This window comes from Neofelis nebulosa, chromosome 16 (assembly GCF_028018385.1).
Source record: "Neofelis nebulosa isolate mNeoNeb1 chromosome 16, mNeoNeb1.pri, whole genome shotgun sequence".
Taxonomy (NCBI): Eukaryota; Metazoa; Chordata; class Mammalia; order Carnivora; family Felidae; genus Neofelis; species Neofelis nebulosa.
Genome location: NC_080797.1, coordinates 26,628,028 through 26,654,997, shown reverse-complemented (window position 1 = coordinate 26,654,997; position 26,970 = coordinate 26,628,028). Strand labels below are relative to the sequence as shown.

The 26,970-nt window shown below is 55.1% G+C and overlaps 1 protein-coding gene across 1 annotated transcript in view; it reads right to left on the bottom strand.

The window, feature by feature from the left end:
* Window positions 1-23,269, bottom strand: part of CACNG4 (calcium voltage-gated channel auxiliary subunit gamma 4) — a 59,744-nt gene extending 36,475 nt beyond the window's left edge. The window contains exon 1 of the mRNA XM_058702572.1: window positions 22,759-23,269. Within this exon, the coding sequence (XP_058558555.1) occupies window positions 22,759-22,978 (220 nt within the window). The 5' untranslated portion in view covers window positions 22,979-23,269. The remainder of the gene's footprint in view (window positions 1-22,758) is intronic.
* Window positions 23,270-26,970: the final 3,701 nt, after the last annotated feature.

Genomic DNA, 26,970 nt, shown 5'->3' with positions numbered 1-26,970 from the left:
AAGTTAGTTAACTTGCCCAAGGAGAATCCTCCATTTGGGCTCAGCTGTAAGGGAAAGAACACAAGCTTTGGGGCAAATCTCATTTTACCCCCTTGGTAGCTCTCTGAGCTCAGGCAAGTTAGCTCGTCTCTCTAAGCCTGCTTCCTAGTTCTGGAACATTGTCATCACCCCAAGTGAAGAACTTCACTCCGTACCCACTAAGCAGTCACGTCCATCCGCCTCTCCTCTGAGTCCCTGGAAACCATTAATCTGCTTCCTGTGTCCGTGAATATGTTAGACATTTTGTATAAATGGAAGGATACAATATGAACCCGTTAAGAGTTGAATTGTGTCCCCCCCCTTTCCCCAAATTCATATGTTGAAGTTCTAACGCCCCAGAACCTCAGAATGTGACCTTGTTTGGAAAGAGCTGTTGCAGATCTAGTTAAGAAGACCATTAGGGTGGGTCCCAATTTGATATGACTCATGTCTTTATAAGAAGGGGAAATTTCGACACAGGCACGTACACATAGGGAGCAGGCCACGAGGGAGATAAAGACCGAGATCTACAAGCCAAGGAACACCACAGATTGCCAGCAGAAGTGGGGTGGGGGGGGGGCGGACCACGGAACAGATTCTCCCTCACGTGGTCGGGGCAAACCAATCTGGCCGACACCTTGATCTTGGACTCCAGCCCCCTGAACTGCGAGGCGATGAATTTCTGGTGTTCAAGCCTCCCAGTGTGTGGGACTTGGGTACGGGGCTGTGGCTTTTGTGGCTGGCTTCTTTGACCTCACATAATGTTTTCAGGGCTCACCCATATTGTAGCGTGGCTGGTCTCTGTGTTCCGGGCTTAGCTCGAGAGTGTTGATAGCGAGGGGTCTCTAGACAGTAAGTGGGCAGCGACGTCCTCTCTGCTCAGGACGGAGACGTGACTAGGGTGGGGGCGCCCAGCTGCCATGTGCGAATTCACCAGGGAACATAGCTGAGGCCACACCTACGGGATCTTGGGGTGCAGAGCTACCCACGTCTCGCTGAGGAAAGGTATCGGCCCGTGTGGCTCCTCTCACCCCCCCCCCCCCCCCCCAGAGATGTTCCCGGCTCTCACCTGCATCCAGGGGCTGGGGGTTGCCAGTGTGGAGGGCAGGAGTGTGGCATCCAGAGCCCGACTGCCTATGTGCAAATCCCAATGCCAGCCCTGTCACTTACAGGCCCTGCCACTTATGACAGTTACTTCAACTCGCTGTGCCTTGGTTTCCCCATCTGCAAAACGGGGATCATCAAGTGGTGAAAAAATTAGCGAAGGCACCAGAGCCTTGGTAGGGTCTCGTCCAACCTGTAATGGCCTCGCTATTCCCCGCGTGTCCCCGTGCCCTGGCCTGGAACTGTCTTCGGAGGCCCCACTCACAAAGTCTGCTATTCCTCCCAGGGGTGCTGTCCTCCTTGGTGACACATCGTTCGCCCAGCACCCCACCCCCTGCCGTGATGGGTTCCCCTCTGCATCCCCACATCCAGTCTGTCTCCGAGATGGGTGGGATCTCATCTGCGAGATCTCTGCTCCATCCCATCATCCTAAGTCAGGGACCATCACCCTGGTCTGGACTTTTCCAGTCTTTTCCTATCAGGTCTCCCTGCGTCCAGCCATACCCCGTCCACTCCATCCTCTGTGGCAGAGCCACCGTGAGCTCTCAAAACACAAGTCAGAATCTAGATGCCACCCCCAGTGGAAGCCTTAATGGGCAACTCTTGCCAGGAGGGCCAAATGCCGGGTCCTGAACATGGTGTGCGGGACTCTAGCTTCTGGCCCTTTCTCCACCCCACCCCCCACCCTGATCCCAGCTCCTGGGTTTCCTCTCATATTGGGCCTTTTGTTTCAGTGGTCCCAAATTTCCTCAGCATTCTAGAAAACACCCCGTGTTCTGTGCACCCCCCGTGGCTAGCTCAGGACTGGGGACACGGTAGGCACTCAGTGACTAGGGAATGCCTGTGTGCCTGTGCTGGTACTCTGTCTAGAACCCTCTTCCTCTCACGTTCTTAAGGAACTCACGTCCATCTTTCAAAACGGGCTCAGATGACCTATCGTCTAGAAAGACTCCTATGACCACACCCAAGGTGTCTGAGGGCCTTCCTCTCCCCATCCTGAGTGGTGACAGCTCCCTGAATATGCATTGATTATCACACTTCCACAAGGAATTCTAATGCATTTGGCTGCCTCTCTGTCTCTCCCCTCCCTGTTGGGCACTAATTTCCCCTAGGAACAGGCAGGACTCTCTTTTTCACTCAGGTGCTCAATAAACTGTCTGCTGAAGGATGAACAGAGGAGTAAATGAATGTGTGAATGTGCCTCTGTATGGTCAGGTCCCCCCGACTGCAGACTCCTACATGATCTGCAACACACAGCCAATGGCACCACCTCTGGGAAGCCTTCCCTGACTTCCTCAGACTGATGGGGGTCAGGCCCCTCTGGGATTGATAGACCACGCCAGGGATCCCAGCAGAGCCCTATCCACTTTGGGAGCAACCCAAGCACAGTCCTCGTGGTGGCCAGAAGTATCCTCTTGGAACCCAGGTGAAAGCCGCTGCCCCAAGCTCTCCGGTGCTTGGGTAAAAGGTCAAATCTTTACTGGTGGCCACAGGCCCTTCTCTGACCAACATCGCCTGCTCCCTGTTCTAGCCACTCAGGCCTCAGAGAGGCTTGAACAGGGCTGTGATGCTTGCTGCCCCCTCTGCCCTAAACGACTGTCCCGGAGACCTCTGTAGAGCTCACCTCCTCACCTCTTGCAAGCCTACTCAACTTCCTCCTCCCAGTGGGGCCCTCCCCGCCACTCTCCTGAGTTTTCTTGCTTATTGTCCCCCGAGACAATATAATCATTATGCGAATTGCTGTTTTGCTCACTGCTGTGAAGGAAACTTTGCCCACCATCTAGAACACTGCTTGGTGAGTACTAGGCACTCAGTCAACGTTGCTGAATGAATGAATAATCTTTGAGTGCCCAGCACTCAGTCTGGGGTCTGGTTTTTAAATTGTCAGTAAGTGGGGCGCCTGGGTGGCGCAGTCGGTTAAGCGTCCGACTTCAGCCAGGTCACGATCTCGCGGTCCGTGAGTTCGAGCCCCGCGTCGGGCTCTGGGCTGATGGCTCGGAGCCTGGAGCCTGTTTCCGATTCTGTGTCTCCCTCTCTCTCTGCCCCTCCCCCGTTCATGCTCTGTCTCTCTCTGTCCCAAAAAAATAAATAAATAAAAAACGTTGAAAAAAAAAAATTTAAAAAGCTTGATTCTGCGATTTATAGTAACCAAGATAATTAAAAGGCTCGTGTTTTACTCTATGCACTTAATCCAAGGTTTCGGAGAGCTGAGAAAACAGGGGGGATGTATAATCACTTAGGCAGTGTTTAGAGTTGGGGTGAATGGCAGGTCTCATGAAATGGTGAGAGACAAAGTCTAGCTGGGAAGTGACTGTCGCTCGGTAAGTGAGGAAGGAGGATAGTATTTCCTGGGGGTGGGTCAGAAGCCCCAGAGTTAATACCAGCACGACCAGGTACGGTTGTCCAAAGGGTTGGAGGAAGACTTAACCTTTCACTGTGTCCTCTCCTGTACCTTAGAATCTTTGTTTCTAGTTTAAGAAAAATGGTAACTTTTAAAAAGCCTGGAAACAAAACACCAAAGATTTCTAATTAGCTGTGTCGTATTAAAAGAATTAATTTGCTCGTAAGTAGAAGAAGCAGGAGGTAAAACAGTATTCAAAGTAAGATTCCGGTTTTTAAAATGTCTGTACACTTACCCACACTTGCATCTATAGCAATATAAATGTGTTTGTGAATGCACATATGTGTGTAAAGGCACATACAGCAAAATGTTCGTCTAAGTGACTATCTCTGGTGGTGGGAACATAGATACTTTTCTGTACTGGAAGAGAAGACGTTGGCCTAGGACTCACATTTTGAAAGGGCATCAGAAGCCATAATTTTTTTAATGTTTTCCTCTAATCAAAAAGGAGGGATTTGGGGCGCCTGGGTGGCGCCGTCGGTTAAGCGTCCGACTTCAGCCAGGTCACGATCTCGCGGTCCGTGAGTTCGAGCCCCGTGTCGGGCTCTGGGCCGATGGCTCGGAGCCTGGAGCCTGTTTCCGATCCTGTGTCTCCCTCTCTCTCTGCCCCTCCCCCGTTCATGCTCTGTCTCTCTCTGTCCCAAAAATAAATAAAAAACGTTTAAAAAAAAAAATAAATAAATTGTCAGTAAGTATTGGGGGGCGGCGAGGAAAAAAAATAAATTGTCAGTAAAGTAGTTGATGGGTTTGAATAGAGACTCGGAAATACTACTGGTGAAGCACTGGGGGCACATGGGGCAGGATGACGGCCGGAAGCACTGGTCCTCCAGGCAGGGCAAGAAGTGATCTCTCAGAATCCCAGTTGCCTGGCTGAGAGAGAGAACGGTTTCAGAGAAGCAAAGTCACTCTTGGCCCCTGGGCCAGACCCTCCTCACCCAAAACATATTAAGCTTCTGCCACCCTTAGGACCAGCCCTTGCTCAGCAGGTGTGCTGGGCTCAGGGAAACATCTCTGTAAAGATGAGGCCTGTGTGGGGTGAGTCGGGCACCCTGGGGTGGGCACAGACTCTTCTCAGAGGAGGTGGGCACAGCACCGTGTACCGAATGGTGCACAATGCAAGTTCAAGTCAAACTCTGCCTCCCCTGCTCTGCCTTCTGAGGCTGACAGAGCCCATGTCTCTGCAGGGTTGAGAGAGTTCCATGAGAGACTCTAGATCAGGAGGCATGCACCAGTGGGAGGCCTCGTCACCTCCGAATCACGCAAGCCCCTGATAGGGGAACATCTTTTTCGTCTAGCGGGCCCAAGCAGTGTTCCCAAAAGGCTGGGTGCAAACATAATTGCTGAATGAAAGAACAAATGAATGAATCACTGAGTCTCCAGAACGTAGCAGGGGCTAGGTGCACAGATTCTCAGTGAGTATTTGTCTGTTGGATTGACTAGACCTGAAGAAAACACAGGTCAGCAGGTGGGGATCAATGGTGGCAGGTAAGGGCTGGTGACAGGCCACCCGAGGGATCTTTGTCACCCCTGTATTTGTTTTTTTTTTAAAGCTTATTTATTTATTTATTTATTTACTTATAAGGGGGGGAGGGGCAGAGAGATGGGGGGACAGAAGATCTGAAGCAGGCTTAGTGCTGACAGCACAGAGCCCAATGTGGGGCTCGAACTCATGAACCATGAGATCATGGCCTGAGCCAAAGTCGGTTGCTTAACCAACGGAGCCACCCAGGCGCCCCTGTTTTTTTAATTGAGGATAATACACAGAGACCGATCCTGAGCGCAGCTCGATGAACTTGTGTCTACATTCATGTAACTTCCATCCAGATCAAGATACAGAACGTGGTCACACACATGCCTGGGGCTCCCTCTTGCTCCCTCTTGCCCCAGTCAATTCTCCACCATGAGGAGGCACGTCGCTGACTTCCATTGCCCTGGATTAGTTTCGCCTGCATCTGAACTTGATATGAATGGAAGCCTCCGGTCTGATCAACACTGTTTTTCTCTCCGCTTTTTGTGAGCCAGCAGTTGCCATGTGAATGCCAACAATCGGAATCTGGGTGTGAACGTCTGCTGGCAGGTGCTATCCCCTGTGAAACGCGGGCTGTGGGGGTTTGAAGCACATGGTTAATGTCTCCTTAGAGGAGCTGTCTTGAGCAGAATGATTTTCAGCTTCTCTGCTGAGAGCACCCGATCTTGAGAGCCGCCTTCGGTCTGACAGCAGAATCTTTCCTCTCCAGGCTGCATGAGTCAGACTCAGAGCCCGGCATCGTGCACCGTTCTGGTCACGATGCTGTGCCCACCTCTTCCGAGAAGCCTGCCGTGCCAGCCCGGCTCACAGCCAGCATCTGGGAACCACCGAGCTGCAGCTGGGGGCCAGGTCCTGCTCTCTCTCGACATCCAGCCCTCCTCCCCACCAGCGGCACAGCAGCCTGGGTTTTGGCCCCTAGGCCCCCAGGCTCCTTATGGACAGTTTGGGATATTTACAGGACACGGACCCACGCGACGCCTCCTCTCAGGAAGACGGAGGCTGCTCTCTGCCTCGACATGTGGCAGGCATGGGACAGTTTTTCACACGGGGCCGTGGAAGGAGCTGGAAGCAAGTCTGGGGAGGCAGAGAGCTGGGCGCACATGTTGGCCTGCGTCCAGGCCTGCCTTAGTCTCTCCACCCCCGCAAGGGAAGTGTTACACGCGCGCGTGCTGTAAGGAGACGGACTCCACCAAGTGCCCACACATTACAGGTTCTCAGAAGTCGCAGCTACTGCTGTCACAGCTCCGCGATGAAGGGGATGGGATGCGAAGCTAGACCTCCCGACTTCGAATTCTGTTTTCACCACCTGTTGGCTCTGGGGCCTACGGGAGCTTACTCAATTTCTCCACACCTCAGTTTCCCCATCACTACAGCAGAAGCAGTGACGGTACCTACATCACAGTGAGGAGTAACTAAGTCAGTGTATAGAAAGTGCCTTGGAGGCGCCTGGGTGGCTCGGTCGGTTAAGCCTCTGACTCTTGATCTTGGCACAGGTCATGATCAAGCCCCGTGGTTCGTGGGGCTGAGCTCCATGTCGGGCTCTGTGCTGACACTGCCCAGATTGGGATTGTGCTTGGGATTCGCTGTCTCTCTCTCCCCCCTCCCCCACTCATTCTCTCTCTTTCTCTTTCTCTCTCATTCAAAATAAATAAGTAAACTTAAAAAAAATTTCTAGGGGCGCCTGGGTGACTCAGTCGGTTAGGCGTCCGACTTCAGCTCAGGTCATGATCTCATGGTTTGTGAGTCTGAATCCTACGCCAAGCTCTGGGCTGACAGCTCAGAGCCTGGAGCCTGCTTCAAATTCTGTGTCTCTCGATCTCTGCCCCTCCCCCACCCCCACCCTCTCCCTCTCTCTCTCTCTAAAATAAATAAACTTAAAAAAAATTTTTTTTTTAATTTCTAAAGAGCTTGGGACAGTTCCTGGCACATAGTAAGCACCAAGTGAGTGTTTGTGTACACGTGCTCTCTCTTTTTCTCTTTAATATACCTGATAACCAATGGCTCATTAAATAACTACGTAAATAGTATTAAACCATAGCTGTTATGATGATGAGATGAGATAACATATGGAAAGTTCTGAAAAGGATACATTTAGTGCCTGGTACACAGTAAGTGTTCACTAGACGTTCACTCTTATTTAAAAAAAAAAAATCGTAATTTGGATCCTACGCAGAGAAGTAGGAGGGAGAGTGTGGGGTGGGTAAGCAGGTGAGAGGAGAGGGCCCCAAGGGCACCCAGGGCAGGGAAATGCTGGTCTGACACTTCATGGGCAGCACAGCAACCTGTGATAAGTGGGGAGGGTCTCCCGAGGGTCTCTGGACCCCAGCCCCTCCCAGAGCGCTCTGTACCAGGAGCCATGCCATGAAGGCTTGTTGACTGAAAGCCAGAAACGGTCTAGAGAAAACAACCAGGTTTAACCACAAAGAAAACAAACAAACAAACAGAACCAGGTGAATTTCCTTCCCGATCCTTCAGAGATGGGAGGATTGAGGGTGGACATAAACACCACTTCCAAGAGCATAAAGGACTTTTAAGGGCGGAAGACGAGGGCTTTGTTTTCAGCTCCAGGAAAGCCTGCGCGAGAAGGAACAAACATCACTATCAGAGGCGCAGCGATTTTGATGAGGATCAAGGAATAATCGTTCCGTCTAAGACTGGGCATCTCAGCCTTGGGCCGCTGGGCTTGGGACCTCATGTTTGCCTCTGGGCATCATCTTGCACCGCGATCTTAGCTAAGCCGCTGCCAACGGCTAAAGACAGCACTGATGAGCATCTGGCCGCAGGGACCCCTGGGCACTGACAGGCATCGCCTGGCATTTGAAGGGCCAACTGACTCACTGCCCCAAAGAGCAAGGTGGTAGTGTACAGGTCACAGTGGGAATCGCCTTTCTTGCAGTATTTGCCGTGCAAAGACTTTTTCTAAAGAATTTACACGAACGGAATTGGCAGTGGAAAATATTTGAGACAGAAGAACCCTTTATTTTAAAGCATTTTGAGGACTTCTTGGTGCAATGAAGCATGTCTAAACTTGCCATAGGGGGATTTTTCGGAAAAGGGAAGAGAAGGGGAGAGGAGGGAAGGGAGGAGAGGGGAGGGGAGGGGAGAAAAGAAAAGAAAGGAAAGGAAAGGAAAGGAAAGGAAAGGAAAGGAGAAGAAAAGAGAAGAGAAGAGAAGAGAAGAAAAGAAAAGAAAAGAAAAGAAAAGAAAAGAAAAGAAAAGAAAAGAAAGAAAATTCTGTTCAAATGTCACTGGATTCAGATTTTTAAAACCTTAGCCAGCCTGACTCAGGCAGAAAACTTCTCCCAAAGGAACATTGCATGACACAGCTTTTTATATGAAGTATTTAGTTTTACATATGTGATAAAAGTTTGTCAAAGCATATATCTGGGTTTTATTTTCTTTTCGCTCACTTTTGGGGTCAGTTCGGGTACTTTTATGGTATGAGATGGATTTCTAGGGATGGAAAGCGAGTGCGTAAATTGTGCTTGTGGGAAACAAAATCTCAACTATGGACAGCTCACAGAGGCTTTCGTCCAGGAATCAATTTGGTTAGTAGTCAGGGGTGGCCTGTAATAAAACACTGACAAAAGGTGACTGGGCATGATGCCGGGGAGTGTGTGTCTGGATGAGTTGAAGAATAAAGAGAACAAATACCATCAATGCTGAATGAACCCACGTACCCATTCATCTGTCTGAGGGCTGGAGACTGGACCCGGTGCTTTTTAAATTTAAATATCAGGTTTCTATGTTCCCCTCCACCCCCTGCAACATAACAGAAAATCTGAAAAAGATAGAAGGAGGCAGAAGAAATCATGCTTAGTTCCCACGACCACTACTTTAACATACTGGTGAATTTCCTTCCAATATCTTTTTTCTGGCCTCCTAGAATAAACCGAGCCCTACTCACATCTATTGTACCAGATGACCTTTCCAGGTTCCACATCTATGGGTTTTTGACTCACTCAATTTGCTACTTAATAGAATTCTCCCCATGTTTAATAAACCTCCCCAAAATCACAGACTTGAGATAATACATTTTTATCTACTAAATGCCTCAAGAACTTTCAAAAGCCTGCCTTGAACAGAAAGTAGGAGAGAGTTCGTGTGCTTTAAATATGGCACACTCTTGGGGCACCTGGGTGGCTCAGTCCGTTAAGCCTCTGACTTCAGCTCAGGTCATGAGTTTGTGGGTTGTGGGTTGGAGCCCCGCATAGAGCTCTGTGCTGACAGCTCAGAGCCTGGAGCTTGCTTCGGATTCTGTGTCTCCCTCTCTCTTTGCCCCTGCCCCACTCATGCTCTTTCTCTCTCTCAAAAATAAATAAATGTGGGGGAAAAAATGGCACCCTGCAAAGGGAAAGGGGAAGAAATAGAAATACAAGGCAGAAAGCAAGGGAGGGAGGGAGGGAGAGAGGTGGGAGGAGGGAGGAGGGAGGAAAGGTTGGGGGCTAGGAAGAACAAAAAGCTTGGGATTGGTGGGATGCTCAGAGAAGGGGACCCACAGGTTGGCCGGGTGGGTGTGGTGATTATGGGGACAGTGGGAGTGGCTGCAACCCAAAGAGGGACCCTCGGGACACAGCCACCAAGTAGGAAGAGGAACTGATCCATGTGAAGGCGGAGGACAGGCCAGGGGCCAGGGCGCACACCTCCCGGAGGGACCGAACCTCAGGGCCAGGGGCCACAAGGGGCCGCCAAGGTGGAAGGACAGAGACCCTGCACGCGGTTAAGCAAACGGGACTCTTCGCCCACCAGGCATCTGGCCTTGCCTCACACGCAGGAATCCGTGGGCAGAAAGACAACAAAAGCTATTTTTCATGCAAGAGGAGTTGGACATCAGGAAAAATCAGAGCCCCTTTGTATGACATGCCAAATTGCTGAAGCGAGAAAATGTCTCGGGCGAGGGCTCAGATGCGAGCCGGGAACAGCACGCTCGCCCAGGGGAACCCGGCCGTCAATGTGCGCTTGTTATCGGGGCTTTTCAGAGTGAGGGCCGGAAGCGAGCGCGGGGCGGCCTCCCCCCATCGCGTGGCAAAGATGAGCTGGTGACACGGCCTTGGCCGGACTGTCTGGCCCCTGGAAGGGAGCCTGGGTGTCCTGAGATGTCCCCGAGGAATCTTCAGGGATCCGTGTTCTTCTCCCTGCTTGTGCTTTGGGGTGGGGGCTCGGCAAAGACTCTCTTCCTCTGAGACCCATCCTCACGGGTGCTGGTGGGGGTGGGGGACCCCTTCCCGTTGCCTCCACGTGCAGGGCATTCTCTGGGTTAGTAAACGCCAATCACTACTAGGCATTGCACACTTTATTCCTGGCTCATCCCGGCTCCTGTGTGCAAATCTGCACGGAAGGTGTTGCTAACACCCCATTTTGCAGAGAAAGCAACTGAGGCTCACAGACACTGTGAAATGACCGGCTGGTGGCCCCACAGTTAGCAGGAGGCGGAGCCTGGCTTCAAACCCCACTCACCCCGGGATTTGAACCCTCTGCCCCGCCCCCATGCCCTCCTTCCTCTCCAAGAGGCCGCTTATAACAGCTGCTGGGTATTTCAAGTCCATTGTGAAGCAGATGTGTGTGGAACCCCGCGTGTATTTTCCTCTCTGGATCCTCCTGATGACCCCATGAGACAGGTCTGGTTAGAGTCCCCAGGAGGAGGACCCCACAGCCAGGTGTGGTCTGATGCTCCCCACACCCTGCCCTGTATGATGCTGCCCTCTTGCCTCCTGTGGGGTTCCCCGGAACCAGAGGGTAAATTCCCCAAGGGCTTTCTGTACCCACAGTGCGAGCACGAAGCCAGGCACTCAGCATATGCCCCATAAATGCTTAACAGTGACAGAGTTTTAAGGAATACTGCCCTCTAAGGCAGCCCCTGGCTTTGAGTAGCATTGGGGGTGGCCCTTGGAAGAAAAAAAGACAAGAAACAGGTGAGGTCTGGTTCCAGCACCCACCTCCGCTCCACACCCCAGCCGCCAATTTCAGTGCAACCCCAGGACCCTCCAGCACCAGCTTCCCTGTCCTGTTTTTCTCATCAAAGCCTCTTCTCAGGGCAGAAGGACACTCAGGAGAGGCTGTGTCATGTATGGGGTCCGGTGCAAAACGAAAAATGCAGACCCTCTTGTTCAAGAGTGATCAAGAATTCAAGGAGGGTGTCAGCAGAGCTCTATACACACAGACGAGCTCCGAGTCCCCAAGTCCCCAGCCCTCGAATACAACCCTGGTGACAACAGTCATTTTACATCCTTTGCACATGACCTGTTACTGGGGTCTGGATTTTTCTAGGACAGTCTTGATTTTAAACGGTCTGGATCTCCCCCCTGCCCCACCAACTCCTCAAACAAGCAAGGAGTGCTGAAATTTCAGGACCTCCGTAACACCTCCTGTGTTACCTCTTACAGCCTCGACAACAACAGAAAACCTGTTGCCTGCTTTTTATCGAGTTTGGGTTCAGAAAATACAAATGTCGCAGTGCCATGGGTCCCGTGGGGGAACCGAAGGCACCGAGGTTCAACACTGACAGCCTGACATCTCATCACAAGGGGGAACTGTTTTCATCCACCCAGCAGATGATTTCCACATCTGTGTCTCTGGGCCCACCCCGCCTCATCCCTGCAGAGTGGGGTGGTCCCCCACCCTGTGCACTCAGTCCTTCCGTGTCCAGCTCTCCTGTCTCCAGTCCCCCTAGGCTCCTCCACTTCGGTTCTGTGTCTCGGGGAATGGCTCCACTGCCTGGGGCGGGTGTCTATCATTGTATCCCATTTTACAGATGAGGAAACTGAGGCTCCGAGAAGCTAGGGAATTTGCCCAAGGCCGCAGGGAATGCAGGGTAGAGCAGGATTCGGATGCACGTCTCTTTGACCACCTTCGCCGGCCCCCGTCCTATTAACCATCACGTGGACTTGGTCCAGATATCACCTTCCATCACTCTTTTCTTCTGGACAGTGAGGCTCCCGATGGGGGCTGTCAGAGAGGCCAGTGGGGCCGTATCTGCAGGGTTCGGACATCAGGGAATAAGCATGACTCGACCACAAGTGGGTTGCGGGCCTGTTGAAAGGTGGCAAGCTGGGGAAGGATGTCCTCTGATTACAGATTTTAATTTTTTTATTTTTTTATTATTTTATTATTTTTTTTTTTAATTTTTTTTTCAACGTTTTTTATTTATTTTTGGGACAGAGAGAGACAGAGCATGAACGGGGGAGGGGCAGAGAGAGAGGGAGACACAGAATCGGAAACAGGCTCCAGGCTCCGAGCCATCAGCCCAGAGCCTGACGCGGGGCTCGAACTCACGGACCGCGAGATCGTGACCTGGCTGAAGTCGGACGCTTAACCGACTGCGCCACCCAGGCGCCCCAGATTTTAATTTTTTTAATGTTTATTTTATTTTTGAGACAGAGACAGAACATGAGCGGGGGCGGGGCAGAGAGAGAGAGGGAGACCCAGAATCCAAAGCAGGCTAAGCACCGAGAGGGTGGGAGAGGAGTCGTGGAGAGACCGCACTGGCCACCAGGAGCACATCTGACATGTGAGCAGCCACCTGCATGTGGCTCCTGGCCAAGGTTGTCAGGGTGAAAAGAGGCCAAGCCAATAATGTTTCCACGAAAGGCTGCCTGAAGTCCTGTCCCCTCTGCAGTGCCTCTGTGGGAACCGCCACTGTGTCTTAACAGCACCTTCCCAAGTCTCTTCTTCACATGACCCTGGGAGGGAGGGGAACAGACAGAGGGATGAGGCAGGCAAGAGGGAAGGAGGAGAAAGAAGGGAGGGAAGGGGAGGCAGAAAAGATGGAGGGAAGGATAGGTATCGTTTGCCCATTTGCCAGACAAGCAGATGTGAGGCTCTAGGAGGTTAAGGGACAAGCAGAAGACGGCTCAGATGATCAGTGACAGAGCTGGGATCAGGCCACGGGTCTCCTGACTCTCATTCCAGTGTTCCCACAGCCCAGCAGCCTGTCCTCCTGCATCACAGCCCGGATCCCGCCACCCTGGAGTTCACGGCCGTGGCCCCATTGCCTGCCAGGAGGTGGGAAGGGGGGACGCTCGGCCTGGGAGGCTGCTATCCTCGCCACGGGCACCACCTTGACGGCAGACCCTATGTCGACTCCTAATTGAGATCCCCCCAGTTCCGATTTCATGGTTCACAGCAGCCCCTCGGAGCGGTTCTGCCTCTGCGAGATGATGGCACCACGCCGTGCTCTCCACTGGCCCGAACAACCCCGGGGAGGCCCAGCGTCTCCTACTCCCAGACCCTGGGGGCCGCTGAGCGGACCCGGGGCCTCGCTCAAATCGGCTGCAAACTTTTTTCTTCTGGGAACATCTCCAAAGTCCGGGACGCATGGGGATAGGGAGAAGGCCATCCCGCCTTGAATATCTACAAGATGCCAGGCACCTTGAAGGTAATTCTGCACATAACCCTTGGAAAGATTTCCCATGCGATCTTTGCAATGATCCCAGGGGCTAATATGCCCACGCCCCTGTCTTACCATGAAGGAACTCTAGTTTAGAGGTTGTCTGACAAGTGGCAGAGGCTGGGCTCAAACCCGGGTCCGTGCGACTTCGGGCTGGCCGTCCGAAGCTGCCACTTCCGTGTGGCCTAATGGGGGCACGAAGGGTGAGCTGGGATGGGCGTCCAGCCCTGCGTCTCTCCCCGGGGGGCGAGGAGGTGACAGAGAGCAAGAACGATGGCAGGTGAGCCAGGGAGGCCGAGCAGCTGTAGTTAATCGGTTTTCTCCCAGGCTCTGAGCTGGGCTTGAGTCAAGAGATGCCCCACGCCCACTCCACACTCTCAGAGACGGGACAGTGGCCTGGGAGGAGGAGGGACACCTGGAGAGCACTCTGGAGTACCTCTACGTCTGTAGGCTCTGCGTGGTGAGAGGCACAGGAGGGTGGATGTTGTGTGACAGGCCTCGCTTCAGGTCGGCAATCCTTCGAGGTGGGGGAGGGGGGAGGGCGGCTTCAGTTAAAATCCAAAGCCTGGGGCGCCTGGGTGGCTCAGTTGGTGGGCGTTTGACTTCGGCTCAGGTCATGATCTCACGGTTCGTGGGTTCGAGCCCTGCATCAGGCTCTGTGCTGACTGTGCAGAGACTGCTTAGGATCCTCTGCCTCTCTCTCTCTCTCTCTCTCTCTCTCTCTCTCGCCCTCTCTCTCTGCTCCTCCCCAGCTTGCACCCTCTCTCTCTCAGAAATAAACAAACATTGAAAAACAAGTTATAAAATCCGAAGCTTTACGAGCCGGTGCACAAACTCTGCGGCTGGGGGCATACGTGCTCAAAGAGCCCAAGGAGGGAGCTGGGGCTTGCTTCTTGGGGGAGGCTGGCTTGAAGGATGGACAGAAGTCAGGGGTGGGGGAGAGTAGTGGGGTGACAGAGAGATCCTGATGTTTAGGGTAGCAGAAGCTATCAGAGGATTCTTTTGACCCAGGACCCCAGCAGGGCGGCTCCCAGGCCCCATCCCGGCCCCAGGGAAGCAGGAGGGCAGGAGGAGGCCTGATGCCAAGGCCACTTGAGGCCAAGTGTGGAGTCACAGTCTGCCGTCTTTCAGTCGGGGTCATGCAGGGGAGGTGCTGTCTACTTTGCAGAAACCCTGGAGCTTCCCTCAGAGGGTCGTCTGGACCCCAGCCCTGTCCTGACACTGTGGAGTGCCCTCGAAATGCAAAGGGGCAGGGATGGCTAGCATCCAGTGAGAGATATAGCTGCCAGGTGAAGGATGACCTTCAGGCCTCCTCACAGCCCCCTACTGGAGGTTGGCAGCTACATTCATCTGGCTCCTGGCCTACACTCGGGAACCTGGTGGAATACAGAGGCCAGGGGCAGGCCCCGAGTCTCCCCAGGGCTGTCCTGACGAGCATCGTGTTTGGGGAGCGCCTACTCCATACGTGTTCACTGGCTACTTTCACATCTGCTGTCTCATTATCTTATTTTCCAGACACATGAACGACTCAGAGAGGTTAAGTAACCTGCCCAAAGCTGCACAGCTACCTGGGAAATCTGGGATTTGAACTCAAGTCTTCTCTCCCCAAAACCTGGCCTCCTGCCTCTACCCACCCCACGCTGCCTTTTCAACAGAGTCTGTTAGGACGCAATAGAAGGAAGGACACATGGAATACATTTCTCCCAGGCCTCTGTAACAGAGACGATCTGGCTTCCCTTCAGCAGTGATTTCCTCTATTATGTGCACACTGGCACCTTACAGTTGGTCACGCTCTCCTCTCTGTCCCGGCCCCAGGAAGTTCAGAGACAAGCATGTGGCCCATGTCCAGCAACACGGCCGGCCTTTGCAGCAGGCACTTTGTGTGCTCAATCGGACTTAACCATCACCTTATTTTCCTGCTCTTGTTTCTACTTCCGTCCTAGTGCCTCACCTACTTTGCTTTTTCTTTTCTTTTCTTTTCTTTTTTTTTTTTTAATCTTGTCCCTTTCTTCCTTGCTCTGTTTTTTTGGTTGGAGGAAGAAGAACTAACCAGGGGAGAATCACGTGATGTCATTTTCACAGCTTTGAAAAGTTTTTCATACGGAGAAATTGATGCGTGAGGAAAAGAACGTCTCTCATCTGGCATCCTGTCCTGACTTGCAGCTCAGGAGAGATGTTCTCTCGCAGCGCCTCCCGGAGCGCCACGGGGGTGAAACACAAGAATTGCGGGGGGCCTGGGCCTGGCCCTGGGGTTAGGGCCACTCTGTTCTCTTGGTGAAGCTGTTCCCGGGGATCTGGCCCGTGCACAGGCGTCCTTATTGGAGTGTGTGTTTGTGGGTTAACTGTGAGGGAGCCGGTGAGCTGTGCCAACGAAGCCCTAACCAGGCCGCCCCCACACCCTCTCCTGCTCCGGGGGCTGTTACGAACGAACGAGCCAGCCGTGTGACCTTGGGTGAGTCACTTTGCCTCTCCCGCCTCGAGTTTCCTTTGCGTCTTTGCTTCCAGCGTGCGAGGATCAGGGCACCTGAGCAGTTCCCATCCCCAGTGTGGACACATGCTGGGGTGTCACAGGCAAGGTAAGGTGGGTCACCTGCAGCTACTTATCTTAGGAAGAGAAGGGAAGTGGGCATCACGTAGGCAGAGGCCAGCTCCCCCTACCAGGAGGGTTAGGCTCCCTCCACATTTGTTTCCTCGAAGAAAAGAGAAACAGGTGGAACTCCTACCGGCTGCCAGGAACTGGGTCTCTCCCTTCCCCCCTCCGAAATGACGCTTCCCTTAGAGCAGTGGTTCTCTGCAGGGGGTTGATTTTGCTTCCCCCTCCCCACCCCCTCCCCACACATGCCCAGGGGACATCCGGCAGTGTCTGGAAGTATTTGTGGTTGTCACAGCTTGGTGGCAAGCGGAGGGGGTGGGGGTGCTTCTAGTAGGCAGAAGCCAGAGAGGTTGTTAAACATCCCGCACCACGCAGGACGGCCCCCACAACAGAGAACAATCCAGCCCAAAATGTCGGGGTACTGAGGTTGAGAAACAATGCCCCCGTGGTGAGGGGTAGCTGATGATGAACCCGAGCCCGAACCCTCGGGGCTGTGATGACTCATGGTGGTCCTCCTGAGTTACTCTCCTCGGTACTTTCCAGCATGCCTTTTGGAGGTGGGCATGCTGCTGGCCAGTGCCAGATGTGGAACCCCTAGGGGTACATGCTCGGTTTCCCTTCTCGACCCTGCTCTTTCCTCCGGACACAGCACCACTGTCCCACAGCTGCCGTGGCCCCAGATCCAGGCGGCATCCTGGATTCCTCACCTCCTCCTCCCCATCATTCTCTCCACTTGTCCCCACCTCTGCCTCCGCCACTTGCCCCCAGGCCGCCAGTCTGGTTCTCCGCAACCATGACCAGACCAGTCTCCTGGTGGCCTCCCCTGCCTTCCAGAATCTCCACTTTCCACGTGCAGCCGGAGGATCTTCTAAAATCATAAATCAGATCACTTTACTGTCCTCCCCAAAACTCCCCAGAGCACTGATCCTAGTCCTGATCTCGAAGCCTCTCCTGAGCCCCCACACCCCCATACCCTCACACGGTGATGGAGCCTTGCCCAGCGTCTCCTGCCTCAGGGCCTCAGCTTGCCTTTTCCTCTCCGTGGAAGGTCTTCCTGCAGTCCTCCAACAGCTCTTTCCTGTCCCCTTGACTGACCGCAGCCCTCCCCAGCCTCTCCCAGCACACCCTCACTCTGTTTCCGTCCTAACCCTCACTAGTACCCGAAAGTGTCAGCTTCATGGGAATCCTGGCTCCAGGAGAGCAGAGACTGAGTCTATCCCCTCTGCGGCTGTGACCAAGAGCCTCACACATCTGACACGGAGCGGGTGTTCAGTGAGCACGTGTGGAACAAAGGAATAAGTGAATGGATGAATGAATGAATGCATCAATGAATGGAGCCACCCAGGCGCCCCAGGAGACTTATTTTAAAGCGTTGCTGGTTTCCTACTGAGCCTTGCTGAAGCCCCTCACACGGGGGTTCTCCGAAGCTGGCTCTGTGGTGAGGCCATTGAATCAGACCACCAAGATCCCCAAAGTCGTCTCGCTAGGTCAGCTGGATCTAGTTAAAAGGATATGGTTTTCTCTTACAAGAAGAGAGAAAGCAGTGAAAGAACAAAGCAGAGCATTAAGGGAAGGTAGACAAGAGAAGGACTGCCAGGACTCCTGCCTGTATGACTAGAGAGTGAGCACCTGTTAGGGAGCAGGGACACGAATGCTGATGTTCCCCTCCACATTCATATGTTGAGGCTCTAACCCCCCACCCCCCCACCCCCGCCCCCTGCCCCTGTGGGATTTGGAGGTGGGGCTTTGGCGGTGAGTGACTAGGTTTAGCCGAGGTCTTGAGGGTGGGATCCTCATGATGGGATTTAGCACCCTTATTAGGAGAGACCCAAGAGCTAGCACTCTGACCGGAGGGCAGAGTAAACTAGGGGACCACCTGCAATCCTGGAAGCCGGCGCTCACCGGGGACCAAACCGGCTGGCACCTTGATCTTGGGCGTCTAGCCTCCAGAACTGTAAGAAATAAATGTTGCTCAAGTCACTGGGTTCATCGCATTTTGCTCTGGCAGCCTGAGCTAAGACAGCCCCTTACTTGCCCCTTCCCAAATCTGTGTGGTTCAAACAAAGGACATCCTCTGGTTGGTGGAAAGCCAGGCTCATCAGTCCGGCCTCCACGGTGATCCAGACAGAAGACATTCTGTGATCCTCAAGAGCTGTGACCATCTTAAGCCTCATAACCTCCATCTATGAAAGACAGATAATATTCACCTCGAAGCGTTGACCATTACAGGAACTAATGCAGTCCTGCCCAAAGGTCAGCCCTAAGGGATGGCTGTTATTATCAACACCGGAGGGCAAAGGGGAGCCCTGGGGAGAGGGGACTAGCTGGGGAAGGCCTGTTCTGGCTGCTCTCACTTGCCTGGGCCTCACTGGACAGGCTGCCTGTGAGTTATCGCAAGAGAAAATGAAAGCAAACACAGGAAAAGTTCCCAGGCTGGGGCCTGGAGCGCAGTGGGTGTGGAAAGGGTGTTATTTGAATCAAAAGCTCTCTGAAGGGTCCTATGTTGGGAGTTTAAGGCCAGCACCTGCCTTGAAAGGGTTCCAAGGGCCCTGGAGGAGGAAGCCCCGCCCCCAGGTCGCTGGGCAAGTGGGCGGGGGACTGGGCGGGGCCTCGGCAGGAAGGAGCCCCCGGTAGTCCCCTACCGGCTGTCCCATCTCTCCCCTGGCCCCAGGGCGCAGTACTCATGGTTTCTTTTTCTCTGTGTGCCCTGTTGTGAATTCAGTCTGGGTACACTGGTGTGAGAGATGCTGCCCAGGTGAGGGAGGTGGACATGACCGGGACATAGGACTCTCGCCCTCAGGGTGGAGAAGGTCGAGAATCTCTCTGCACCTTCTCCCCAGCCAGTGCCCGGGACAGAGCTGGCACAAAGCAGGCACGGGGGTCAGCCTGGTGTCAAGGCTGCCACCTTCAGGCTCTGACAGAGCTGTGCGTGTCTGGGGTGGGGGGGCAGCTTCATCTCTGGGGAGCTTGGGAGGGGAGGGGAGGGGCGGGGCTGAGGCTGAATTTTGCCAGGACCAGTTATTCTGGGCCCAGAGTCCTCCTGATGGCAGTGCAGTGTCTGGGTCCCTCATGGACCCTCGCCTCCAGCGGCCCCAGTGAACACCCCAGAGCTAACAGGGGGCACGGAGGCTTGGGCATGCTGACATCCGCTGCTGCCCTCTGGGCCCAGTCACCTCCCCTCCCGTGTTTCCATGAGGTTTTTGTTCCCAGCACACAGTACATGCCCCATGACTCTTGCTTCCACTCTATACCTTGCCTGATTGCAACACGCATTAGAGCTTGAACAAATGCTGCTTGGTGATACTTTTGACAGAAAAGTCCGCAAAGACTTATTACTCCTTTCCTATGTCCACCAGCCTGGGGCTGAGTGTCGCCAAAGACACAGAGGAAGAATGAGGTGGGGTCTTGGGAAGGGTAGGAGCAGGAGGCTGATTGTGACGAGGATGGGCTAGTCCAGAATGTGGTGGAAGAAGAGAAAGAGACAGAGACAGAGACAGAAATAGACAAGAGAGAAGAGAAGAGAAACGGAGGGAAGGGGAGAGGAGAGGGGAGGGGAGAGGAGAAGAGGGAAGGGAAAGGAAGGGAAGGGAAGGGAAGGGAAGGGAGAGTATGTTATACAATTTGGGCATCACTTGTACATTTTCTCTTCTGAATGCCTTCATGCTGCTGGCAGCCCAACCTCAGAGCTAGGCTCCACTGGGTAGTCAAGTACTTGGTTCTATTTTTAATGGCAACCCAGAAGCTGTTTGGGAAAGGGCAGGATGACATGGTGGGAAGAGCTTTGTTGTGAGACAAAGGCTCAAATCTAGCCCAGCAGCCTCCTACCTGGGTACCTCTGGGTAAGTGCCTTGCCCTCTCTGAGCCTCTGTACCCTCGGCTGCAGATGGGGGTGAAGACAGCACCCTCTCAGGGCTGTTGTGAACGTGCCATGTGGTAACATGCACAGGCTCGGCACTCTCGAGTATTTTGACTTGTCCGATAGACGGGCGGAGGGGTGAGACCCGGCTCTGGGGGAGCAGAGAGAGGCTGGGGCAAGGTCGGCCCTGCTGAGGCTGTCAGACTGCACGGATGCCTTAAACACACAGAGGCCTGGGCTCTCCTGGCCCAGCAACATCATTTATGGGAAACGACCGGGAAACTGAATCCGCTGTTTGTGAGTTGCCAGCAAGAGCTTCGGAGTCCCACGGTCACAACCAGGGCTTTGCTGGCTGCCTGCTGCAACATTTCCAGTTTTAGCTCAGAGGTTTGATCTCTGCATTGTTTTCCCCACGTACAGCTTTGGGGTACTTTGCTAGAGAACAGGTGGAAATCATGCATTTGACACACAAAGCCAACACTGGGGTGACCAGACCCCCGGGGAGTGGCTTGGGCTTACTGGGCTGCCTGGACCCCGGCCGGCTGGCAGGTGGAGGCTTCGCAGACGTCAGGTGACTGTGCTTTTAGGAGATAAGCTGGCAGCTTCCACCCAGGTCGAGGGACTGTCACGGTAAAGCCAGCCACAACAAGGAATCCTGAACCTGCTCTCCTAGCCCTGGGTTGGTCCCAGGGTGTTCTAGCCTTTGGATGTGGCCTGGTTTGGCCCTCAGAACCCCTGAGCTGGGGGAGGGGGGGGGACAGAGGCAGCTCAGTTCTTACGGTGAAGTCCCCCAGATGGCAATTCCCCACCCTCCCTCTGCCAGCGGAGCCAGCTGTCCAGATCAGCTTGGGGCTCTCTTGATGAACACTGAGTGCAAACGCTCCAGGCAGCTGGCAAGATGCTAAGTGAAGCATCAATCCTAATGAGGATGAGGAATTAATAAAGGAGGCATCCCAGCCACTCTGCAGAGGCCGGGCTTGCCACCGAGGAGGAGTGAGTTAGTTCCAGTCTCCGCCGGGAGACTGGAAGGCCTGGGGTCCACGTGCGCATCTGGGTGGTGACAGTGACATGGCTCACTGCGCCACGCAGAGCCTGTGGGGTAGAACGTGGGGGCTCTGCAGCCCCTGTTCTGTGTCTAATTCAGGTGCCGTGGCAGGTAGTGACGTGGGTACATTCTCCAGATGAGAAGAGTAGGTGTTCGTGATCTGAACAACTGCACGCCCAAAATGATGTTTTTCAAAAGAAAAGAGGAAGGTGTGATCGTGGGCCCACCGATCCTTTGTGTGCCTGTGTTTGGCAAACTATTGACTGCACATGCCCGCTCCTCCAAGATACCACTTAGCCCTGGCATTAAACTCCAATTGCAAAGGGCAAGGCAGCCTCGCTTGGGAGAGGATGTGGGGGGCGGAGGTGGGCAGGATTCCTGTGCGTGCAGCCTAGGGGGAAGGAAAGGGAGCAAGTTCAACCTCGCCGAGCCGACCCGGCTTTACAAAGCCTCTTTTTAGCCGACTCCAAACGCGGCCAGGAAAAGGGCCATCTCCCCTACCAACCTCCACCAAGATCCAACCCCGCTGAACTATCCGCAGGGGCTGTAGCTGCAGTAAGGCAGCCTAGGTGTGTGGGAGAACTCCTCGAATAACCGAGGGGCGGAGTTAACGCACGGGAAAAGGTTACGGAGAAAGAACGAGGAAACTCTGTCCAAGGATATCTGAAAGGAACGCTCCGCCAACTTCCCCCACTCCTTCTCCGATCTGAAAGCCAAGCCCGAGCGGCAGACCCGTCCACAACCTGGCTGGGACCAGACCGCCCCTCCACAGCCACCTGTTAGTTCCAGTCCCGCAGCGGGGCGGGTGGGAGGCGCAGAAGTCGGGCGCATTTCGCCATTGGAGGCGTCCGGGCCCCCTCCCGCGGAGGGAGCGGTCCCCACAGTCCCGGGACATCCAATCCCGGCCCCCAGAGGCATTCCAACCTTAGAACACCTTCTACTCGGCCTCCTCGCGCATCTAGGGGCGCAGCGCCCCGCCCCTCTTGCCCCGACGGGGTGGCCACGCCCCTCCCAGGCAGTTCTCGGTCCTCGGGTAGCCCCTGCACCCGCCAGTGTCCGGCCGAGGTCTCCCGCAGCCTCCCTGCCGAGGGACCAGGGCCGAGGGCTTGCTCCCCTAGTCGGGGGGCGGGGCGGGGGGCCTCGGTGACGCACCCCTCCCCTCCCCACCGAGCAGGGAGGAGCGGGTCGGGGCCCCGTAGAAGAGTAGGCGGAGGAGCAGGGTCTCGGCGGCGTCAAGATCCGGCGACCCGGTTCGCACCGAGCCGCTCGGAGCCCAGCCTCCACCCCTACCTCTCGGCCCGGGCCTGGAGCTAGCGTGGAGCGGCCCCGGCGCTCCCCGCCCCCGGCCGGCCCCGCCCCAGGATGGCCAGTTCCCATAGCAATCGCACAGACACCGGTTGCCAAGCAACCCCTCCCCCTCCTCCTCCCCTCCTCTCCGGTCGGCTCCCCCCAACCCCAGCCTCCTCCCGCCCCCACGCCATCCTCCACCTCCCCCGGGGGCTCCGGCGCGGCCCCTCGGGATCGCTCCGGTCTCGGGCCGCACGCGCGCGCGTGTGAGTTTCGGCGTGTTTCATTGTGCCTGCGTGCGAGGGGGTGTGCGTGTGCGTGGAGAGTTTGTGGGGTCGGTTGAAGGGACCCCGAGCTGGTGCACAGCTGGCCGCGAGGGGACCCGCCCGTTCGCTCCGGCTCCTTTGTGTGTCGCGCGGAGCCAGTGCCGCGCCCACCCCCTTCCCGGCCGGCACCCCGGGCAGGGTGTGCGTGCGTGCGTGTGTGTGTGCGTGTGTGTCTGTGTGTTGGGGGGTGGGTGGGTGCCCGGGCCGGACGTACCTTCGATGCAGCACACCCGCCACAGCCCCGAGTGGGTGAGGTCGCCGCGGGCGCGGCGGGGCGCGGGCCCGTCGTCCATGGTCAGGTTGGTGCCGTTGCAGATGTGCGCGCTGGAGTAGAGCCAGTAGTCGGTGCCGATGGCGATGGCCATGAGCGAGAAGGCGGCGAAGGCTCCGGCCGTGGTCAGCAGCATCTGCAGCCCGCGGTCGCATCGCACCATGGTGGGCGCCTCATAGTCCGCCGCCCGCCGGCCCGGCCCGCCGCGCCCGCCCGCCCTCCTCCCTCCGCGCGCCGCTCCGGGGGCGCCCGGGCTGGGGTGGGGGGGGCCGAGGGCCGGGGGGCGGCGCCGCGCTGCGCGCTCCGACCCCGCGCCCCGGGCGTGCCTGCGCTCGGGCCCCCGCCGGGGCTCAAACTCCGAGGCGCGGCGGCGAGTGAGGGCTGCGCGGGCCGCCGGGCGGGCTGGCGGCGAAGGCCGGGGGCTCCTCCCTCTCGGCCCGCCCTCCCGGCTCGGCCCGCGCCTCCGCCCCGCGCCCTCCGCGCCTCCGCCCGCCGCCCGCCGCCCGCCGCCGCCGCCGCGCTCCGGGCCCGCGCCCCGCTCCTCTCGGCGCCGCCCCTCGCGCCTCGGCCCCCCGCCCGGGTTTGCCTCCCCTCTCTGCCCCTCTCCGCCCCCTCCGCCCCCTCCCCCCAGGCCCGGATTTTCTCTTCCCCCACTCCTCTCCCCTCTCCGCGCTCGCACGCGCTCTCGCCTCCTCTCCCAGGGTTCATTCACATTATTAGAGCGAAGGAAGCCGAGGCACGGGTTCCCCGGGAGGACGGAAGGGAAACCGCGTTGCCAGCCACCTCGCTTACTCAACCCAGGACACCCAGCCTTCCCCTTAGATGGCCCTGGGGACTCTTGCATTTGTGGAGTGTGAGTGTGCGGGTGATGGCCCCCCTTTCCCCGGTGTACATATCTGTGCCTTTACCTGGTGATGGATTGTGTAGGCGCAATTTGGCAGTGGGAGTGTCCAAGTCAGATGTCCAGAAGCCCCAGATGTGGGTCACAGCTGACAGACACTGCAGGCCAAGCCAGCACCCCCCCCCCCCCCGCCTCCTCCGGCCACTTCCCTCCCCACCCGGGTGTCTCCTACCCCCACCAGCTCCTCCAGGGGACCCAGACTTTGGGGTTGAGGGGAAAGAGAGGTGTCAGCCAGAGGTCATTTGGGAAGAACGCAGGATCCCTGTTTTGCAGAGGGGTGATGAGGTCGTGATTGAAGAGAGGGATCCCCTCCATGATTACATTTCTGATGGTCTATTACCTTGAGTCCAGGAACACCCCAGTTGGATCGGATTCAAACCCCCAGCCCCCAGCCATTTCCCTCTTTCTTCTAGCTTCCCCTTGAATACCTTTATTTCTTTTTGCCTTTCCCTGTACACGAGCTTAACTGGCTTTCCCTCACCTCCCTTTATTGCCAGCTTCTGCCTCAAGCCCTGCTGGCTTCACTTAATTGCCTTTGCTGCTGGCATGATCCCAAACTGGACACACTCCCTTCTCCTCGGAGCCAATCCAGGCTCTTTCTCCTTCAAAACCCGGTTCCAAACTCTTCCCTCCAGGAGGTCCTCAGAGACCAGCACCTGGATGTCCCGCATGCCTTTTATTCATCCCTCCCCGAAGTTCGTGTCGTTGGCATCCTTGATGGCTGTCCTGGACCCCTCAGGAGAGTCAACGAGGTATACCCAAAGTTGCTATTCTTGCAAGATGCAGTTTAGATTTCACCTCCTTACTAACACCTTCCCTGGGCCCCACTACCCAAGGAAAATTAATGACCTCTTCCTGGAATTGCTGGTCTCTCTTCCGTGAGACTGTAAGCCTTTCTCATGTCTGACATATATGGTAAGTGCTGAAGAAATGTTTGCAGGGTGAGAGGTGTTTCTTGTCCCCTGGAAAATGATAGTCTGATTGGGGGAAATCGAGCATATGAATATGACCCAAGATAGTGTAGCCCAAGGACCAGACTGGCTGCATTGATTCATATTTGTGACCCCTTCTCCTGCCTTTGGGGTGTCTGTCCATGCCTCTCCAAAGTCTCAGGGGACAAGAGCTGTCACCTCCATTTTCCTGGCACTCACCTGCCACCTGATCTGGGGCTCTGCACACAGCAGGTGTCCGATTATGCCTGGAGGTACACACCAGGTAGGAGATGGCTTGGTCTGCTTAAATAGGGGACCCAGAGTACCCTTACTTACCCACTTGCACCACTCCCAACAGCCCCCAAAGCACCCCTGTGGACCTAGGGTTCCACGAAATATGGTGTGAAAACCAACAGCCTGGGCCAGCTTCTGGGCCCCTCAGGGACATCCCTCGTAGCCCGTCCCGCTTGCAGTCTTCCTCAGGGACTTTGAGAGAAACAGATGGAACCAAGATACAAGGATCTTATTTATCCGCAGTGTGAAGCAGTGGGTGAGGAGTGTCCCTCAATCTTTTCTTAGGTCTGGGAGGTGACACATGGGTGGTGGGGCAAGCGATCCTGACCTCACGCTAACCCCATGGAAACAACAGAAATCTTTATTCAGCAGAGCCCAGTTGGACTGGCTCCCACCAGCTCTCAGAGGAGCTGGAGAGGAGAAGAGAGGAGAGGAGAGGAGAGGAGAGGAGAGGAGAGGAGAGGAGAGGAGAGGAGAGGAGAGGAGAGACGAGACAGCACTGGACTAGGAGGCCAAGATGTCAGCATTTCATGCTGGCCCCACCGCTACCTAGCAGGTGATCTTGGACAAGCCGGAACCACCTGGGAGAAAGACGCCTCTCCAGTCCCTGCTTTCAGAGTGATTTTGAGGGTCAAGAAAAGTAGCCTTGCACATCGTATACACTTAGCGACCATTTGTGGAATCAGTAGTAAGTGCTCCCCTTTCTACTTTTTTTTTTGGAGACGGGGAGCAAGACACTGTCCAGCGGTTATATATTATTACGTCATCTGTTATTCTCACTGTTATCTGCCTTACGACACCTGGGGAATCCGAGGCACAGAGAAGTTGAGTCACTTGCTGAAGTTCTCACACCTGGAAAGTCTTCAGCTCGGATCCTGTTGACTTCGGGCCAGAATTTTCCAAGGACGCTCACCAGCCTCTTTGTCCTTGTCTTGTGCTGCTTGATGGTGTTGTTATGTATTACCTGCTAATTTGGGGGAAGGGGATACCAGTGGGGCTTGGCGATTTACCTTTCTATCCGTGGACACCCAACTGGCTACCATGCTGAGTCCTGAGATCGTGAGGGTGTAGACTGTGGAGTCACATGAGGACTTGACCGCCAGTGAAGGGAGCTGGAGCAAACTCAAGACTGTCTGGGGCCGTTCATCATGCCTGGGTGAGCACAATTTAAATCTGGAAATTTCTGCTCAGCCGGATTAGAGGACTCTAAATGGCAGTATTTAACTGCGGCCTGAGGTCCCTGGAGTTTCTCCTGTGTGACATTTCCAGGTCTGAGGAAGGCATGTGTCTTTTGCTCAGGAGGAGGCTGTGGGTTGGTCTTGTCCTGGAGAGGCTGGACACTTGACATCCTTTCCAGGGAGGCACTCAGTGTGAATTCTACTGTCGGGGGAGGAGACAAGTCGTCACGCATATTCCCACCTCTCTGGACAGCTGAGCTGGTGGAGATATTTAGACCTGTCCTTCAAAGCCATCTTTTTCAGCACAAGCCTCTGTCTTTCCCTCTCACTGGATCACGTGGGCAATTACTACAATTTTTCACTTTACTTTGGCTGCGAAGACAAAGCTTTAAAGTGAGCTCAGAACCCTCCGACAATCCCAGCTCCAGGGTGAGGCGGCTGGCCGGTGGCTGCGGGAGAGGAATATGTATTAGACGACTCTCGCTGCGTAACGTGCATGTCAAAGCCACTGAGGAAGCTGCATTTGCAGTCAGGGCAAGGAGGAAGGGAGAGGCCCTCCACCAGCGAGGACGGGGTGGGAGGGGGGACGTGGTTCCAAAAGCCTTTATTAAAAGCTTCGCTTTCCCCCTTTGTCCTCCTGAAATAATGACCTTTGTGTATCACTTTTTGTAATATCTCATTTCCGTGCCCAAAGCAGATGGTTCTGCTGATTTCAGAAGACTTAATGGGGGAGGGGGGTATTTGGAGAGCCAGGGAGATATTTCCGGTGAATAGACATAAAGAGTGATTTTGAGTTTCTATAGCCAGAGGTTGGGGATGAGTCTTAGAAGGTTCCGGGGCTTGGCTCAGT